General features: G+C 42.0%; 1 protein-coding gene across 4 annotated transcripts in view; it reads right to left on the reverse strand.

Moving 5' to 3' along the window:
• Positions 1–11,955, reverse strand: part of TAF1 (TATA-box binding protein associated factor 1) — a 37,952-nt gene extending 25,997 nt beyond the window's left edge. For 2 of the 4 annotated variants that reach the window (XM_062584393.1, XM_062584392.1), the window contains exons 1-13: positions 11,803–11,955; positions 11,268–11,385; positions 10,542–10,658; positions 9,379–9,498; positions 8,686–8,927; positions 6,340–6,558; positions 5,686–5,907; positions 5,298–5,499; positions 3,817–3,933; positions 3,238–3,405; positions 1,281–1,408; positions 1,077–1,184; positions 57–230 (exon numbers count right to left, since the gene is read on the reverse strand). In XM_062584393.1, the coding sequence (XP_062440377.1) occupies positions 57–230; positions 1,077–1,184; positions 1,281–1,408; positions 3,238–3,405; positions 3,817–3,933; positions 5,298–5,499; positions 5,686–5,907; positions 6,340–6,558; positions 8,686–8,927; positions 9,379–9,498; positions 10,542–10,658; positions 11,268–11,385; positions 11,803–11,928 (2,061 nt within the window). In that variant the 5' untranslated portion in view covers positions 11,929–11,955. The other 2 variants (XM_062584394.1, XM_062584396.1) reach the window with 2 other exon arrangements.
• Between the last annotated feature and the right edge of the window lie 123 nt (positions 11,956–12,078).

The following is a 12,078-nucleotide window of genomic DNA, read 5'->3' on the forward strand; positions in this document are numbered from 1 at the left end:
TATACCCTGCAAATGGAGTCAAAGCAGACACCAGATAAAGGCAGAAATTACTGTACCTTGGCTTTCTTTTTTATATGCTTCAGTAGAGGTTGCACAGCATGGGGTCCTGGTTGGGACAGGGCACCAAAAGAGTATTTCTTCAGCGGAGGTCGATGAAATTGTCGGAGCTTCATAGGACCCATATGGGTGGGAAAGAATGGCTGGCGAAGTTCTACCGCTGGGATAGAGTGCTGATAAAAATAAAATACATGTTAAAAATTATACATAGCATCTCAAAACAAACATCATCCTCCTGTCCTGCCATCCCTACCTTATCTCATAGAATCTAGCAGTAATTTTATGTCTGCTAATAACAACAGTAGTGCATTCAAATTCATGTGTTATCATACATGTTGCTCTTTGACAGGAAGTACTTAGGCTTGGTTATTCAACCCTTTCTTGCTGTGCAGAGACTACTTCTCATTTACTGTTCCACAGGGTACCCACTGAGAAGAATTTTTATGACTTAGAAACATGCAAACCTCTATCCGTATCAGTGAGAAATTGCATACATTTTCTGCATTACAGAAGAAGCCGTAAGCAGCTGAGGTTTTAGAAGACGACATTCAGTATCACAACGAAATAGAAAAGAAGTATCACCTCTTCACCAAGGCCTAAGCCAGAAGTAGCTTAAATTCACTCATATCTTAACTATTTTTATTACATCCAGATTAAAAATACACCAGTAGCAGAAGCAAAGCCTCATTTCTGCTGTACTGCCACCACTTATTCCCTCACCATCAATGCTTCAATACGAGTAGTGCAGAAAAGAGACAAACAAAAGGAAGACAGACATGACGCATTAAGACCTAGCACATACTTTAACACCTCTATTTGATGGGACAGTCAAGAAAAATTAGTTCGAACTCCTTTCTAAGCATTTTAATTAAACTATATTAAAATTCTCTTACATGAGTACTTAACTGATCCACTGTAACCTGAATATGTATTTTTCTACAAATCCTAAGTCATACTCTCAGAAACCTTCTACCAAGACATTCTATCCCTAACTCTCTATCTAGCAGTACTGTCACTACCTGGATGATGTTGCCTCCAAAGGTTCCTCGAAGTCCCTGCTGTTTGGGGTAGTAAAACTCATCATTGGAGAGGTTCCATGGATCCTTCACTTCTGGCTGAGACATGTTCTAATATTACAGAAAGACAGAGAGAAAAGTCAGAAAAAGAAAGAACATTCATTCCAAGCCATTCCCAACCCCCAAAGCGCTAAAGCTCATGCCAACCTGCTGTGGTTCTTCCTTGATGACACCTGTTTTCCCCAACAGTATTCGACTCTTCTTTAGCGAAGATTCTTTCTTGTTCTCCTTGGATGGAGAGTTCAAAGTCATTTCTTCTTTTTCATCAGGAATTTCTAAAAAGAGAAGCAAACACACTCTAGGGCACTGATCTTAGAGATTCCCTTTTCAGCACCACAGCTTCCCACTGAGCTGGTGATTTATCAAGATCTTTTAAGCCTTTTTGTTCTGTTTCTGGGGCAATTCTCCTCCTCCAACACTCCTCCCCCTTTACCTCTGTAACCCCAATTACCACAATGTAAAAAACTGTCCTCTTTAAGAACAGAGTTGGCACTTGTAGTACAAATGCTAGATATTTTCAATATATATTGTTTCAGAAAAGACCCACTGTCAAAGTGCCCCCGAAGACTGTCTCAGCTACCACAAAGTGCTTGACTAACACTACATCAGACCATATTAAAGGGCTACTGATGCTAAACTGCACTAATCCCATGTACATAGTTGTACTGAGTACAGTTGCCAGTGTACATGCTAAGATGAAACAAGCTCAACACACACACAAAAGCACCAAACCTAAATTTCTACCTTATCTTCTTCAGTATTATGTAGAATTCGGTAGGTGGAAAGTGACTATGGGTATGGTTTGGGGTATTCATTGCTCAAAATATAACTTGCTAGTAGTCTAATCAATTAAAAGAAATAGCATCTGTTCTCCGAAAGCTATTCTAAAGAGCTGAAACTAGTCAACATTGGAGAAAGAAGTGCCAATACTGTTCTCAAATACATGGTTTAATAGTCCTTTTCTTTCCCACATCTCTTCAACATGAAAGTGAGTCTGAATCCAAAAGTAATATGGACTTGAACCCAAAGGGGATTCCTGAAAAATTCCAGGGAAGTAGAATAAATAAAAATGTTAGCAATTTGTGAAGAGTGTATTCTCTTGTGTGATTTTCATATGAGAAGCAGAATCTGTGTCAACTTTATGCAGAGAAAGAAACTTTTTAGATCTCATGTTACTCTACATAAATTAAGAATGGTTTGCATCTGTCATCTATTTGTGGAAACATGTTAAATAGTGTTACATATTTCAGACTTGGAAAAAAGTAGTTTGAGTTTGTTTTTAATTAATCAATATCAAGTTAAGAGTGATTTTCAAGGTTGTTGGCTAATACCAAAACATTCTGAACTGTAAGGAAATCCTTATGACTGTTCTACTTTCCTGAGAGCTTACATAGCGATATGCTTTTCCAGATCATTTACAAGTATAGCAAGATATGCCTATGCTTAAATTACATAAGGCTGCTTGAAGACTACCAACATACAGATCTAAGAGAAAGTGGTGATTTTAGTGGTCCAAATCAGATAAAAATCTCTCAAGCTTGCAGCAATATAAGCAGAGAGTATGCTCAAATCCCAGAAGCCCTGAATAAGTTTACAGCAGTTGTGAAAATGCTGACAGGTATCATGTAGGAACAGTCCTACATGCAGGCACTGTAGCCCAGAAGAGACTGAAGGAATCTGCCCCATCAGCCTCTGAATATAAGCCATGCCACGAATGGCATGGGCTAGCTCATTGTTTACTTCCCTCTCTCCCCTCTTCAAACCAACAGGCCTGCAAATAAAGTTAAGACAGTCATTTCTAAAACTCAGCAGAAGTCAGATCAATTACGTTAAATTCAAGTTTGAGGGCATTAATTTTTATTTCTCTGTTAGTGCTTCCAACTTGGAACTGAAAGCATATACTACACCACTAGAGTTATCAGTGTTGCCTATGTCTGCTAGGTCTTAGATCACTTGCAAAACATTTTCAAAAGCCAGGACAAAAAGAGGCTACATGCATTGTCCCAGTCCATTTATTTCCACTACAGTGCGACTATAAATCCTTGCTTCTACTTCCACTTATCTTTTCTCATTTGAGTGAAATGTCTGGATGCTGTAAACATACCTAGAATTATATTTTCATCATTTGGATCAAGTGTCAACACAGGGGGGTCCAAGAAGGTTTCCATTGCCTGATCATCCCAGATGATGTGGTCTTCCCAACGGCCGTATACTAATTCCTCATTATCAATTGGAAAAATAGAGTACCAGGGCTTATCTTCATCCAAGGAAACTGCAAAGATCATAAGGCAGAAACTCTGATAGCTTAACACACTGCCTTGGCAAAAATCCACTTCAGAGCTCATCCCACACTGTATTTACTCAACCCGCCCCTTCTCTCTGTGCCTTCTGAGGCAGGACCTTTATGGGGCAGAGAAAACAGAACTTTGAAGCTAAAAGAAAAAAGAGCCTCAAGTCTCAGTTTCACCAACACTGAGAGATTTTGTTCCACTGAAACACAGAGTATCTCTTTAAGAATGAAACAGTAGGTCCTCTAAGAGATTTTGGAGCAAAAACACATTCCTATCTACACTTTGTTACTAAAAAGGACCTTGCTATTGCACAGAACCCACAGAATTCTGTCTATACAGAAACACATGTAACATGCACATATTCGTAGGCCAAAGATTGACACCCTCATTACCTTGTTGTTCAGGGGTCTGTTTTTCTTTGCCCTTTGCTATACCCAGGACTCCTGCAACACTGGGTTTCTGCGCTAGTGGAATGGGTGGATTGAGCAAAGAGCCACTTCGGTTCAACCCTAGAGAAAAGGGAAATAAGGTAAGGTTAATTTGAGTTGGAAGACTGAAGGGGTTGTTCAATTGCCTTAAATCCAAATTTGGAGTTAGATGAAGAATGGTTTCCAGTCTGAACCAGGATGGTTCTATGCCTCATATCACAGATCCTAGACCCAAATAGTGTCATGTTTCATCAGTGTGGCTACAACCAACAATTTACAAAATGTGTTCACCCACCAACTTAGTCCTGAAGTCTGCAGCTTCTTGAAAATTATGTTTGTCTTTTTCTGCATATGCTGCATAGTGATGTGTGAGCTGCCTTTCTATCTGCTCCCTACAAAAGAGAGGCCCATAGCTGTACCCATAGCTAAAGCAGACTGTTTCCCCTGACAGAACAGTTGCTCTGACCTCCAGCAACTTCCTGTCTGATGTCAAACTGTCATAGAAAAAAAAAAAGGAGGCCAAGCAGACCTGAATGAATTGTTCTGTGGAGGCTGCTTGCCCCCCAGCCATCATCCTTCTCCCAGGGCAGACCAACTCACCTATGTCCTTATGCTACACATGTCAATGCGACATGTCGTGCATGTCAGTTATGTCAATGTTTCTGGAAGGCACAAAATCTGCTGTACATGAAAAGATCAACCATGTCTCGCATGTACTGTAGCTTTTGATAGGACTTGCACAGAGAGCCAAAACCTAAATTGGTCAGGCAACAACTGTTCTAAAATAAAAACTGTAATGAACAGCTATCTCCAGTCCACCTCCTCAGCAACTCAGGGTGTTTTGTACCCATAGCTAAAGCGCAAAGGATTGAAGCTGTTGATTGTCAGCTGGAAGTGACAAACACTGACATGTCCATTAGTCTTTCCTTGTGAAGGACATAACAAGCAGAAAAAAAGCATTAATTCTACACAAGCAATTTCAATTTAAAATGTAGTTGTGTCTAAGAGAAGTCTGAGCTTGTAAGAATTGTGACCCCTTACCTAGAAATAACAGAAGACCATTATTGGTTCAGGAAAAATGTCAGAAAACCTTTACACAATTCTTCCAATTAAAAACATACACAGAAAATTCCATTGGCCTATAAAGGGCATATATCCTAAGTGTACCATTCCTTGATACTAATTTAGACGGATCAAGTATCCTGTGATCCAGATGGAGAGAATAAAGCCAGAATTGATATTTTCTTCAACAAAAGGGACCTACTCAATTTCTGGAAAAAAAAAGAGAGACTGAGAATTCTGTGTGGAGCTGCAATTTAACTGAAAACATTTCCTGACAAGAAGAACTATGTTCTATATCTGAGAAGAAAGCGTGCAATGAGTCAGCTCAACTAGACCAAGTATAGTGATTCAAGATCCTACCAAAATGTCAGATGACTGCTTACCTTGTTGGGCATTGTATGCAGTGGCATTTCTAGTCATGCTGGATGGCAGCCAGCCTGCCAAACTTGCCCGCTGTGTTTTAGTCCCTTTGTGTTTTACATCTTCTCCGTTCCAGATAACATCATCCTCCCACTGGAGCTGTGTCACCATAAGGAAGTGCTCATCAGCTAGCAGATCATCCTTCTCATCCAGCAACTCTGCATCCTGGAGAGGAAAGAACAGCTGCTCAAAGACCTGCAATGACTTTATGCTTTTAAGCTAAAGAAGGAAAATTAAAAGTCTCATATTATCTATTGCACAGCCATTCACCTGCCCATGACCAAGCTCTCATTGTGTAGCAATCCCCAGGGCTGTACACGTATCTACTCCTTCCCCCACAGTTCCTCTTACCTTCTCATCTGCATGTCCTTTAACTTCCTGCTCTTTCTTCTTCTCTTTCAGCTTGAAACCATAATCAAATCCACTGCCATCCTCAGGGATCCCTAGCATGTCATACCAGAGTTGTGCTGGGCCGTAACGCCATTCTGCCACCTTAGGTTTTGTATCTGTTACTTTGTCTATATCACCCGTTGACTGGGAAAATTTGGATTCCACAGGGGCCATCATTGTAATCTGAAGCGGAACAAAGGAGAGAATGGTTACACTGATGGTCTAAGTGTCAGAAACAAGTTTCTTCCTCCAAATCTCCCAGCTTATTCTCAAAGGAGAAAAGTATTTCTAAAAAATGCTTTTCCATACTTACTAGCTGCCTTAAGTACGTTCTGCAATTAGACTTCCAAGAGCACATAGATTTCTTCTTGATACAAAGAGGACAAGCTCTCCTATTGGTCCTGTACAATGGACGCAGCCTTCTCAGTGAGAAGCAATCACCTGAAGTCACTGACTAGTGCCTGGAGAGGAGCCTCTGCATAGCTGGAATACAAGCCAACCCTGTCCTCCAGTTTTGCTTTGGAGGAAAAAGCTCTTTACACTAAATGTCGTGGTCCAATCCAATATAACCCCCAGTGCTAGCTCGTGACCCTCTCTAAGACTCGGATATCCCACCTCATCATCTGAAAGGCACTGCTCAGGAGGGGGAGGAGCAGCAAACTCATATTCCCAGGGAGATTTTCCTTCCATTCCACTCTCAGCTACAACTTCACCCTCCTGTATCTGCACTTCTTGTGCCAGCTCCCGATGTTTCTTCTTGCGTTTCCTTCGGGCACTACGCCAGACTGAGGGAACATTCTTTCCAGGGCCAAAGAGACGGAGGAAACGCAGCACCTACAATAAGAAAAAACAAGAGGATCAGAAAAGAAAAGCACCATGGAATGCTTGTTTTTTTTCCCTCTCTGAAAAGCAAGAGCATTCTGAAATCCTGTATTTCATCTTTACTACAGCCCCAATCCCCAAAGCAGGCAACAAGCTCATTGTTAAACTTGAAGAGTTTCTGATTCATCTGTTTGACATCATCTGTTTTTCAAAAGGATTTATTCTTCATTTCAGATGCAAAAACCCAAAACAGGGAAGAAAGAATGCCTTTACACCTTGGGCATGAGATGAGAGAGTACCTGGAAATAACTATTTCTATATTGAACAATTCATAATATACAAGTAGAGATTTCTTAAACAACTAGATAGAAACAAACACAACAGACTAGAAATATTAAGTTTATTTTCAGCTCAAACATAATTCAGTTTCCCTACTTGTTTACTGCGTACTTCCAAAAAATGCACTAATGACAATGGCAAACTTTCCATTCTGTATTTTCTGATGATGATCACTGTCTTTTAAGCACAGTTAAATTTATCTTCTCAGTACCCTTGTAAAGAGGGAAAGTATTACTCCCAAATTAAGTGACAAATTTAGGAAACAGGAACCGAGTCAAAGATTTGCAAAGTCATTTATTTATTTGTTGCCCTTATCTCCAGAAGAAATAATGTTTGTATGGTCACATTGTCCATCTTGGCCCACATCCATGTTATCCTCCTCCCCAAAACTCCACCAAATAACTTCTGAATCCCTTTGCCAGTTTCAATGAGGTTTTACCATGGGCAGAGGTCTCAGGCACAGCTAAGCTTCTAAAAGTCTAGTGAAATACAAAGTTTGCTTCTCCACAGGCTGTTTTAAGTGGTTTTATCAAGATAAACAGTACTACATAACCATGCACTTTCTTAGACGTCAACCAACCCTCATGACCAAATCCATAGGAATTCAGGCTTTGCTAGCTCTAGTGCTCATGGATTAACTATGAAAAGTGCTCAGCATTAACAGCTTTCAGTGATTTCACTACAGTAACTAGGAACAGTCAACAGTAAATCAGCCCCTGCATTACATGCTGAGCACCACAGAGATGAATATATTAATGACAGATACAAAAACATAGTAACACAGGAAACACTAAATTCACCAAAGTCAAGATAGCATCCAGCACTTCAGAGGAAGATAAGGACTGACCTCTACTTCTTTGTCAATACTCACCCAGATCTATAATAGCTAGGGGTTAGCAAAATCATTAAAACATGACATTTAAGTATGCAAGTTGCTCAACTCCTTACAGAAAAATCTATCACAGAGACGTACATAAAGTCAAGTTGTCTTGGCTGACACCAACTGTTTGGTAACCTTATTATCCTTCTCCTCCCACGTTTCCTCTTCTCTTGACAGCTTTAGAACTTCAGAATTGTTGAAATACATCATCTGCATTCACTATTTGGTATGATCAATTTTCAGTCATATTTATCTTTACAAAAAAAAAAGAAAAAAAAAAAAAAAAAAAGCTAGGCAAGGCCTATAGTGAAAAGTTCTTTGGCAGTGATTAGCAAAGTATTGTAAACAAATTCATTTTATAGAAGAAAGCAAAGAATTATGATTTGCCCCATCATTCTTTCAACCAAATTGCTACTGATAAGATTTCTGATCCATAATCACAGTGGTTTTGAAGAAGAGTTAAATAAAGGATACAGACCTTGCAGTGTTTTAGGAAGAGCACACTAAGTTCAGAACAGTATGAGAGGAGCAAGTATTTGGCAGAAAAGGCAGAAAGCAAGCAGATTAAGTTATCATTCCATTTTTCAGCCATCTGGCAAAAGCATCCTCTACACCACCAGAAAAAAAAAAACATGGTAATAGATTTGTGCCGTGGTTCTAAAGAACAGCAAAACTTTGTTTCACACCCTGATTTATATGACACTTTTTTAAGAGGCTCATAGAGATGGTAGAAAAAGCACTGCATGTAAAGTAGTCTGAAAACAGGAGCAACTCTTTCCAGCACTATGGAAACAAAAAAGAGCAAGATAAGCCAAAACACCTAAGTGCTTAGGGGCTGCATACCCTTAATACTTTATCACTCATTCTTAGAGGGCTCATATAATACAGTTTCTGTCGCTTCCCCATATCTTTTACAATACCTTTCCTGGCCGAAATTCCGGGAAGAGCTCTGTAACACTTGGCAACTGTTTGGTAGCATCTCGCTGCATGATTCCTGCAAGAGGAAGTGTGAGTTTGCCTTCCTTGGATTCTGCCTGCCTGGCTTCTTGAGGTCCCATCTCTGACTCAGAATCAGAGCTGCTGCTGAAATCCACCTTGTCGGAGGCAGCAGAGGAAGGAGCAATGATGGAGGGCAAAATGATACCGTCTCCATCTTCAGATACTACAATAGAACAAGCACCTTATAAACAAACAGGTTTCCTCCCTGTCTCCTAGCACAACCCCATAATGCCACATCTACTGTTTACATTGAATCATGCAAAGTTTAAGCCTCTGTAATTGTTGTGAGTACCATTCTGGTTTAACCTGTCATTTTATCCTAAGCGTTCCAGGTGAATTTCCCAGCCACAACTGAGAAAATGAGATAAAAAAGCAGTTTCATTGTGAATATCAGTATTTTAATAGTCACTGCAAATATATTTCACTCTATACCTAAGAGCTCGTTTCAGACAGTCCCATTTCACTGCATATCACAGCAAAGACCTACCTTCAGATGCAGTCTGCAGATAGAACTTTGATCATGCGTAGGTGCTTGCCACGGAACGAACTGCTATGCAGCAGTATTTGCTTCCTTCAGACATTTCATACTGTCAGAGAAGAAAGCCCTCACTCACCAGTGGCAGCTGCATCCTTTTCATCTTCTTTCTTTCCAGGTACTGGAGGTGGTGGTGGTGGCGGCATCAACTTGGAATCAATATCTTCACAGTCAGCATCATAATCATCCTCATCTTCATCTAACCAGTCAGGAGACAAGAATGCCTGTTAAGCTGATAAGAAAAGGGAACCAGACACTCTTCCTCAGGTATATCATCCCCCCTGTCCCAACCCGTAGAGGTGATCATGTCTCCGCATTAGCTTAGTAAGATGACCATTCTTTTTTCTTAACTAGATCCAAAACTCTCATAACTTCAGCTTTCCTGTTCAAAAGCATTTGCAAAATTGGAATTTAAGAAAGAGTGGAATGGGGGGAAAAAAGGTAAACTGACAGCAAGCAGGCTGTCAAAAAAAAAATAAAACAAAGACGAGAAGAAGAAAAGAAACAGACTGTCACCACCTTTCTTTACTCAAGCTTTGTAGAACTAGTAAAGCTGCTAAAGGAGTAAGAAAATAAGGTTGAAAAGTCTAAATCAACTTTACATCCCACCAGCAACAATATGACAACAAAAAGGTAAAGTATAACGTAACTTTAAGAGATAAGCAAAGGATTTAGCAATTGTGCTAGCAACTACTGAAAGGGAAAAGCCACGGATATTTGAAGATTTTTTTCTACTACAGAGCTCTGGGACTGAAAAGAGAACCAAAGCACCTTCTAGAGAACAATAATTTTTGACAAAAGGATGCAGAGGCAAAACAGGAGAGGGAGACCATGTTTGAAGTGACTCATTAAGGGATCAGAACCTCAACTCTGTCTTAGATTACTCTCTGAGAAGGAGCTGACTGCCTGCATAGCCCTATTCCTAAGAACATAAGTTAAAGAAAGATCAGCAGGTATCAAGAATTCTCTGCAGTGGATCCCATAGCAAAAGAATGAACCTGGTTTCTGTTCTGAGTATCGTTTAACTTGGAAGCAAAACTCACCTATTAAAAAAGGAACATATCTAGCAGAGCCTTTATCCAGTGAAGAAGGTTTCCCCAAAGCTTATATTCTTGAAACAGTGAATAGGAAGGGCACAATAACACACTCTTAAGAGAACCAGTGTCAAGGCCAATTGCCCCAACACGTATCGCTAGTTGCCAGTTACTCCAGCCTCTTTTAAGTAATGCTTATCCCATTTACCTGGTCTTCGAACTGGTTGAAGGCTGCCCATTGCCTGCTTATACCTACGGCTCTCATCTTCTGCCACTTCATTAATATCTGAATAATCAACAGCATCTTCTGTACTCTTAACCCAACCTAAGAAGAAAAAAAAAATCTAGTCATGCAACACTTTATTTTGATATATTACTAACATCTGACTTCACTATGCACATATAACTCCTTCTCTACGCTTTTTTTTCTTAAAGGAAAAAGCATTTGATTAACTGTTCCCATCAGATTTTTTTTCCTTCATTCCAGCCAACAGCTCCAACACTTTCCAGTTTCCTATAAAGACTAATAAGAAGTAACCAGCTTTAGTACAAGAGACACCTTTCACTTACTCAGTGAGACTGTTCAACAAACTCCGTAATAAAAAGAAATAATAACAATAGACTGGGCACTGAATAGTGTTGTAAGAATTTAAGATAGAGAAAAACATACAATAAATTTATTTATGAGGAAAAAGAGACAAGAATTAAAAAACTAAAGAGAATAAGAGAGCATGTGCAAAAGGGACCAGGAAATAAGGTGGGGTTAACTCTGGCAAGAAAAAGAGGGCGAGGTCTTTGTCACATGAGTTGTGAACAGGTAACACCATGGTTTTCCTTTCAGCCCTAGAAGACCTGAGTGTTTCTTCTCCTCTAATAAGAGCTCTGATCCCACAGCTTCTTCCATCGTTTAACTACAGCTAACCCAAAGCCTCACCTTCCTCATCCAGATGGGCTCCATCAGCCTCTGCATTATCGTCCTCGCTGGCTGTGATCTCAGTGATCAAGTTGCCTAGTCCCAGGGCACCCAACCCAGCCAGATGCTTCTTGGATTCCTAGAGAGACCAAAGCTGTATCCCAGCTGGGAGAGTCCTCCAGCTCCACCAGCCAGGCTAAGCCTTCAGCCGCGCTGTCCTGTGCCAGAGCCGACACTCACTGCCTGGTCCTGTCCCGGAGCCCAGACCGCTGAGATCTCGCCCCAGTCCGGTCCCAGCACAGAGCCTGCATCGCCAGGAGCCCTTCTCCCCCCGGACGGGCCCTTCCCGAGGCCCGCACCACCGGTACCCCCGTCTCAGCGCCCGGCCCGGAGGCCGCACTACTGGGACGTCCCCCAGGTCCGGCCCGGCCCGGCCCGGCCCGGAGCCCGCAGCGGCGGCCGGGCCGGACAGGGCCCAGCAGAAGCATCGCCCCGCAGAGCGAGGCGACCCTCGCCGGTGTCGGCCGTAGGCAGCGGGCTGCGGCGGCCGCGCTACCTTGTCCAGGACGCTGTCCCCCTCCAGCTGCCCCGCCTCGTTGATGTTGCCGAAGAGGAACCCGGCCAGCGAGAAGGGCTCGGCGCGGCCGCCCTCCGCCTCCTCATCGCTCTCCGAGTCCGACATCGCGGCTGCGGCGGCGAACCCGCACCGGAACCCCAACCCGAACCGGAAGCGGAACCGGGCCGCGACCCGGTCGCGCGCGCCCCCTGCCGGGGCGGGGCCGCCGCGCGGCACTGGCTCAAGCTAAGGGGCCCAACGGCCGCCGCCAACGGC

This window comes from Rhea pennata, chromosome 11, assembly GCF_028389875.1.
Source record: "Rhea pennata isolate bPtePen1 chromosome 11, bPtePen1.pri, whole genome shotgun sequence".
In the NCBI taxonomy this organism is placed as follows: domain Eukaryota; kingdom Metazoa; phylum Chordata; class Aves; order Rheiformes; family Rheidae; genus Rhea; species Rhea pennata.